At 42.2% G+C, this 7738-nt stretch overlaps 1 protein-coding gene across 1 annotated transcript in view; it reads left to right on the top strand.

Moving 5' to 3' along the window:
* The first annotated feature begins 309 nt into the window (after positions 1-309).
* Positions 310-7738, top strand: part of LOC103808812 (probable cation-transporting ATPase 13A4) — a 40476-nt gene continuing 33047 nt past the window's right edge. The window contains exon 1 of the mRNA XM_009081615.1: positions 310-443. Within this exon, the coding sequence (XP_009079863.1) occupies positions 381-443 (63 nt within the window). The 5' untranslated portion in view covers positions 310-380. The remainder of the gene's footprint in view (positions 444-7738) is intronic.

Genomic DNA, 7738 nt, shown 5'->3' with positions numbered 1-7738 from the left:
GCCTATTTTACTTCTTATTTGGGCACACTCCTGGTCTCCAGTGATTCCATAATCTCTTGAAGAAAAATACTCCCCTCTTGCCCTCCCCTAAAAGTTGCATGCCAACAGCACTTGTACCTATCAGGGTTATGACCCAGAGTCATATTGTGGCAAACACTTTGTGAGATCTAACTTTTTCTTTCTCGCAATGTTTTTGAGGGAGGGAGGAGGGATAAATGTTACCTGCTAACCCCAGAGAGGGAGGAGCTCCATACTTCAAACAGCAGCAGAGTTATAAGGAAGGTGTGTACTTAGAGCACTTCCTCAATGTAGAAGTTCAAGCACACTATGCTGAAGATCTGTCCTGAGGGTGCTCTAGAAAGTCTCCAAAGGGTCATTTCATGGGGGAAAATCCTGCCAAGAACCATTATGCACAGCTTAACCATGGAGAAGAGAATGAGATGGTAAGTGTATCTCTCTCTAGGTCTTACTCAGCTTGAAGCAGAAGGTGGCACATGTTCTGCAATAAAATGCTACAAGACTGTAATCGAGTTATGGCTGCTCAGGGTGTTCCCATAGCAGAAACATACAGTTAGAAAGGGATATAATTTTTTTTTAGCAGAAAGAAAATAATTTTGGTTGTGTCCACTGGTTTTAACTGGTTATAGCCTCCAGCAGGGGATGGCTCAACAGATTCTTGATGCGGCGTTGCAAATCTGATGGAGGTGGTCTAATATGTGTTTGAGGGATGGGCTGGAATGGTGTCCCTAACTGTTTGACTGCTGAATCTCCAGAGTCAGCTCCAGTTAGTGAACTGGAAACCTTGACACTCTCCAGAACATAAAAACACGTGTTATGTTTGCATAAATTATTGGCAAATGTGGTCTGTTGAATTTGCAACATTTTTCCAGCCTGAGCACCTTTATAAAGCTGGATTCCTACATACAGAACTACCATATTTCTTTCCAGAGTTTCCCAGGGAGGAATATGTTTATATGCATTCTGTAACATGTGGAAGTCAGTCCTGTGTTCACACAAAATATCTGATCTGCATGGCACTTCTCCTAAATAGTAATCCCATTGGATGATTGAAGTGAATTCAGAGCTTCTCAGCTGGTTTGGCATTACCACGTGCTGCGAATCAGCTATTCATCACGTGCGTTCTGTCCATCTCACACATTCTGCTGGAGATGTCAGACCCATGATGCAGCTGTACAGCAAAAATTCTGCATATCTGCTAAATGCAGTGCTGCTCAAAATTCCTGTGCTGCAGGGCCACTGTAGCTCTGCTGTGAGTGCCTGCAGGATTTCTGGGTGTACAACAGCCAGAAGCTTCTTGGTGTATAACAGGAAAGCTGCTGAAACACTGTCACTTACAAGTTACCAGGACTGTTCATGTTCAGAAGCCCTGGAGAAATCTTCAAAATCTACTCACTGAGAATTCTGTTTTAGTGAAAAAGAGACCATGTCACAGAAAACCACAGATAATTGTTATCTCTAGATACAAATGTAGATTTTCAGACAGCTCTCCTAGCCATCCAGGGAAGGGGAGATGCCATTTTTTACATAACACAAACCTGGATAATCTGGGATGTGCTGGAAAATGCAGTACAGTCAGCAGCATGAACTGAGCCATGCAGGAAGCACAAGGCACTGGCTCTGAGGGTGGGGGCTAATTAGCTCAGTGAGATGCAGAACCCAACTGGCTCTGCCACTCAGTTACTAAACCTGCTGGTGGCACCCCTAGCTCCTGGCTCTAGCCCTGGTGCTGATGTGCCACTGCTCCCCAGCTCAAAGTCAGCTGCTGGCTTTGTGTCTGTGCTCCACCCTCCCATGGTCTAGGACCATAAACACCCTGTCATGCTCTCACCACTATTGGCTCTGTCACTAGCAATGCCAGAATTGAGCCTGAGATAATTAGGTTTAAGTGGGCTGTGTACAGCCACACTGTTGTACCCTGCCTGTCCACTTCCAGCTGGGTGCCTACTGAGACACCCAAGCTGGAGCCAGTTATCCCAGTAATGTTCTTGTTTCTCACTGGTATCAAGCCGAGCACATGTGCCCTGGGTCCAGTGCTCAGGGATCTGCACTGTGAAATCGAGTTTTTCCTTGCACAGCTGGTGTGTGTGCTGTGTTGAGTCAGTCTCCACTGTGAATCCAGAATGTTTGGCAGTTGCCATGCTCTCCATGCCTGCAGTGAGCATGATCAGTGCTCATTTGCCTGGGGTTCCCAAATGGAAATCAAAGGAAAAAGTGATAAAACACTTGAGTAGTAGTTACAGCTACAATTATAGTCAAATAATGCTAGATTTAGAAAGTATGTACATGAGTTAGTTACATGTGTGTAAGAGACAAGAAAGGTATAAGATAGAGTAAGGTATCTGTGAAGGGTATATGAGGTACTGTAAGAGGATGTGAAAAAACTATATGTATATAGAAAAAGAGAACAACTAATCTGTGTGTATTTGTGTGAAAGAGAAAAATAAAGTAATATGTAGGTGAGAGAAGTTGTGGAGAAAGAGACAAAGAAGGCTGTGTTTAAGCAGAGGAGAAAAGGAGAATACATAGGGTAAAAGAGAATTATGTGCAGACATACTTTCTTTGTTAAAATTGTGTATTTTAAATTACTGGCAACTACAGCAAGTGGAACTGGCACATAATGCCTCAGTGAGTCTGCAACATCTTTTTAAAATTCAAAGCCATGAAAAATATTTTTGACATTATTTTCACCAGTCAGTTTAATCCACCTGAACCAATTTATTAGCAAGCAGTTCTTGACTCCTCAGACAAGATCAGATCACTTGGTGTAATAATGTAACAGCTGACATTGTGCAGATGTCAGTTTTCCAAGGTGGAATAGTTCAAGTAATTTTGAAAGCATGCAAGTAATTTGCTTGAACTTTGGATGTGCAATGCTTCCCTGTGTTGAACTAGCTGTCCAAATTGCTGAGGGAAGTTGGAGAGCTCTAATGAGAAGAAATGCTTCTAAGTTTTCTTCTGTATTACCATTTCTTGATACAGCTGAGGTGTTAGATAGTCCTGGATTTAAGAATAGTCACTTACTTAGGAAATCTGCACTATATATCCTTGTGTATGTCTTTGGGGTTACTTTAAATGGCTGGAGCATATTTGCTTGAATGAGAGTTCACCCTCCTGGTACACAGCTAAAATTTAGTAAAGTTTATTCAAAGCATGAGACAATTGTTCTCTCTTCTATCTCCATAAACATTTGTAGTACCGGAAAGATGTCAGTAGTGTGAGAGCACTCCAGACACAGCAGGTTGCCTCAGAGAGGGCTAATAGTATGCTTCCCTTCAGAAAAATCTGCTTGAAGGTGTTTTTGAGTAGAAGCAAATTTTTGGTGGAATAGGAAGAGGGAGGAAAAACACAGCTTTATGACCTCTGTCAATTTGATGCTCTTCTCTGCACAGCTTGGGTCTAATCATCCCCTTTGCACAAACCTGAAAGTGTGAAGCTTAACTCTTGCAGTGCAAAAGTTTCTGATAGGCTTCAACAAGTTTCTGCTTCAGGAACCTGTCTTAGGCATGTTTCCCCATTGCTTATGTCTGAAGGAATGGGAGAACAGCAGTCAGTCAGCTGGTGAACCCCAGTTTACCTCTGCATATTGGCAGCTGTCTGCCTGCTTTGGGGTGCCAGAATTCTGGAGGGAATCTGATCCAGGAATTTTCTATACTTTGAGTTTGATAAATGTGACTTTTAAAATTAAAGCAGAATCTGAAAGGTCCAGCCTTGTTGCTAATGGAAAAATAGTGAATGTTGCTGCTGGTTTCAGAGGGAATAAAATTAAACATCTGATGAAACAGGTTCTGGTTGGTAAGAATGAGATTCAGTTATTAAATTCCTTACGAATCTTAACCAGTTTTTCAAGTCTAATCCTATTATCTGTTGTTATAGCAACAGGTTGGTTGTAGTAGGCTACCTGATGTTTGGGTTGCCAGAAATATGATCGTTTAGCCTCAAACACTTGTTTAGGCTCCCTGCTGGTACCTACAGGCTTTGCTTTCACCAAAGAAAAGGGTGTCTGAATTTGTTTGACTTTTGCATTTAAATTCTGCTGTGCAGATGACCTGGCAGTTACAGGCAATTTTTCTTTTAAACATAAGTAACTTAGACTTGCTGGACACTAGAGTGATAAGCCCTTGAATACTGGCTTTGTATGATTGTAAAAGCAGCTAAGAACCTTTCTTGCCAACTGAGCAGGTCTGGCAGCTTTTCCTATCAAATAATCCAGGGTTCCTCCTTAGACACTTCACTCAAGTTAAACCATTTTGTTACAGTCAGTCTTCTGACTGTTGAGAGTCTCAAGAGAAAAGGGATGTTAATACAGTACAATTAATTAAAAATTATCCTATAGAGAGAGATGAGATGAGCCACATATACCAGCCTATTCTATAGATGGTGTTGCCTCCTACGAGATAATGAGAGGCCCTTTGAAGTCTTACAGATAGGTAACCTTTGCCTTGTTTTCCACCATCACCTAGTCTAGTGCCCTCAAGAACCCAGATTATTTGACTGTAAAATGCTATGTATGCCAGATGCGCTCACTGAACTCTAAAAACTTGCTTATGCATTGGAAAAGTTGTCAAGATATAAATCTGTATTCATCAGACCCCTCTTCAAAAGAAGCATGTCTGCATCAGCACAGCCTCTGTGTGCAGTGAAATAAAATGCAGCAGAAGTTTTCTTCCTTAACAGCATAAAACTAAGCTGACAGGCATGTTCTTACTGGTGACATCAACACCAGGACTTCTGCCAGCCCTGAAAGTCTTGTTTACCATAGTGGACATGCATTTGCTTGGAGATCTTTGTAGTATGGCTGAGCGAATCCTAAATAAGCTGGAAGAATTTCTAAACCCTAATTACTGTAAGTCACTCGTGACTAAATAAAGCTGCATCATCTATGTGTCTCTTCCTTCTTCATGCATATTGTGGATACCTCTGTTCTGAGTCTAATACTTGCATATTTTTTTGGAGAAGATAATCGTTTTGAGAATTCTTCATAAGAATTCCACTGTTACTTGAGAAGTGAGAAGTTTCTGTTTCAACAAGGAGTTAGTTATTCATGTATTAAATAATTTTTTTCTGAATGCAGCATTCATTGCTATAATCCTTCCATCTGAAAACATAGAGTCAGGAAAAACTCCTCAACCTAACGGAACATTCTGTTCTGAAGTTAAGTATTGAAAGGTTCCGGCTCAGGGAACTTTGGCACAAAGCAGGTTTGGAGCTCAGTCTGTTTCCCTGCCTAGCTTTACTTCTGAATGATGTGGCCCAGGTAACCTGCTCCAGACATTTGCAAACCATGGGAAATGGTTTGCTTTGGCTTTAGATTCCTTCATGGACACCCAGACACAAAACAGCATTTAACATCTGATGTTCATGCTTTCCCAGCTTACTCCTTATAGAGCTTCTCTAGAGCTATGTTCAGAAATGTCACATTCCTCGAGACACAAACCAACAAGCCTCAGCCAACACCTATGTTCTTAGGGCAGATTGTGCACTGGGTCAGAACAGCTCAATGGTATCCATCCATCTATCATCTATCTGTCTGTGTGTCTGTCTGTCTGTGTGTCTCAGGAAAGTCCCTTGTGAGAAGCTGCAGGATCCAGCAGACAGCGTAATGGATGTCTTAAAGAGCATGGCCTTTTTTTTCCCCAGATGAGATGTTTTCCTTGTCTGCCTGTCTCCTTTTTTTTCAAGATAAGAAGTACTGGTACATGCTTGGTTTTGGGAAGTGTCTTGAAATCTATGAAATTAAATCAATTTTTGAGTGGAAACTGTTCTGGGGGAAAAAAAGGGCCTGAAAACATCTGCAGTCATAGTGGGACTCGGATACACATTTCCATATTTCAGTGCATGGTTGCCTAGGCAGAGAAAGACAGTCTGCACTACTCTGTGGTTATGTTGTCATATCAGGCTTGGGGAATCATTCAGCATTTCAGTGGAGAGCATTGCTGACAGAGGATGATCCCAAATGACTGTCAATCACATGCAGAGTGCCCACCCTCTTCCTTCTCAATTGTATTGGCTACAGCCTTATTAACCTCTCAGACATTGGGTGTAAGGCACAAAAGCCGAGAATTAAGGTAATGATTCACTAGCAGAAGCAAGATGCACATGACAGCAATCTTGTTCTTCCCCACCCTGATACTCGTGCCCATCCCAATTTTAAAATATTATTCCAGTTATTCCAGGTCCAGCCATATACTGGAGGAAGTCTGAAGGCATGTTCTTTTAGCAGTTCTTCCCTTAGGCATCTTTGGGAGTTTCTTCACCTTGTTGACAAGCTGTAAAGTCCAGATCTAAGCATCTGGATCTTGCTAATAAGCACTTGCAATGAGCATTAAATTTACATTATTCAATGTTCCATTCTGTATGTTGGTGCTGACACTAATTCTGTAACCTTTTTGTTAAGGGTACAACTAGAGAGTGGTGAATGGAGACCCTTTACCTGTTTATAGGAGCATCTGAGTATTAATAGCATGACTGCCACACCAGCTACCTTCTACCAACCTTGCCTGTCTGCTGTCCTCCATGGACTTCCTTCTGTCTGCTGCAGAGTTGCCTTATTCTCTTGGTCTGCTCAGAGATTCTAGATGCCTTTGAATATGCTGAGTGTGTTCATCTCACAGGTAGTATAACCAGGTCCCTTGCAGTGCAGGCCACTTTTCTGTGTAGTTTACCATACATTTTCCTCATAATTGCTAACTTCTTCACTTTAGAAACCTCTTGGAGATTACCTAGGATGACAGTTTGTCTTTTGGGGAATGCCATAGAGCAAGTGTGCCGAGGCAGAGTGTGGAGCCACTGGGCAGGGCCTGTGTTTCACTTAACAAGAAAAGACACCAGTACAGAACCAGAAATTATGCCTTAGTCATCCTTCCAATTACATTGCCTTTTCTTCTTGCCTTATAAGTGGATCTTGCAATATCTGTGGCTGCAGATATCTGATCTTCAGAAGCAGATTGCACAGTTGCTGCAGATATACTAGTAAGAAGGAGATTGAGGAACATTAACCCTCATGTTAGCACATTCGCCTAGTCACCTGATGTAATCACACCCATGCAATCTCCCATCTTAGTTCAGGCTGAGTCTTCTCTATAAATTCACTGTATACATTTCATTTTGTATTTACCAAGTTCCCTGATAGCAGTACTGAGAGGAAATTTGGCTGTGGTACCAAGACCTGCAGCTCTTAAACTATAATGCTGACAGTCATCCCTTTGAAGTTTTGAGCAAGTCACCTTGCCTCACTGTAACAATTTCCTCAGCTTTAAAAATGGAATAATAATACCTACTCATAGAGCTGCAATGTGTCGCTTCCTTTGGCCCTCTGAGCATTCTGCAAGTGTTCATTAGTTGCTCTTAATAGCAGTCACTATTATTGTTGGATATTTGGCCAGTGGCACATTGGCAAGCTCCAAAATCCCTTTACTGGAGCTATCATGGAAGATGGTAATGGCCCTGCAAAGGCTGTGTCTGTGCTGAGTTGTGCACAGCAGCTCCAGCTGGTACTGTAACATAATGTCATTTGGCACCAAGCAGAGACACAGGCTGAGTCTGTGAAGTGCAGGTGCACTAATGCAGATTGTTGCTGCCTCAGCTGCTGCAGGGAGTCTGCACCCACCACTCACCAGCCCCTAGTGCAGATGTGTGCAAGTACTTCAGCTGTCTCACCCAGGGACCTTAAAAAACCTGACCAGGCAAATCTTCATTCCTGACTTGGGGCCTAAAGGTT

The sequence above is a fragment of the Acanthisitta chloris genome, unplaced genomic scaffold, assembly GCF_000695815.1.
Source record: "Acanthisitta chloris isolate BGI_N310 unplaced genomic scaffold, ASM69581v1 scaffold15659, whole genome shotgun sequence".
Taxonomy (NCBI): Eukaryota; Metazoa; Chordata; class Aves; order Passeriformes; family Acanthisittidae; genus Acanthisitta; species Acanthisitta chloris.
Note: the sequence above shows the minus strand (reverse complement) of the source record. Positions and strands in the feature narration are given on the sequence as shown.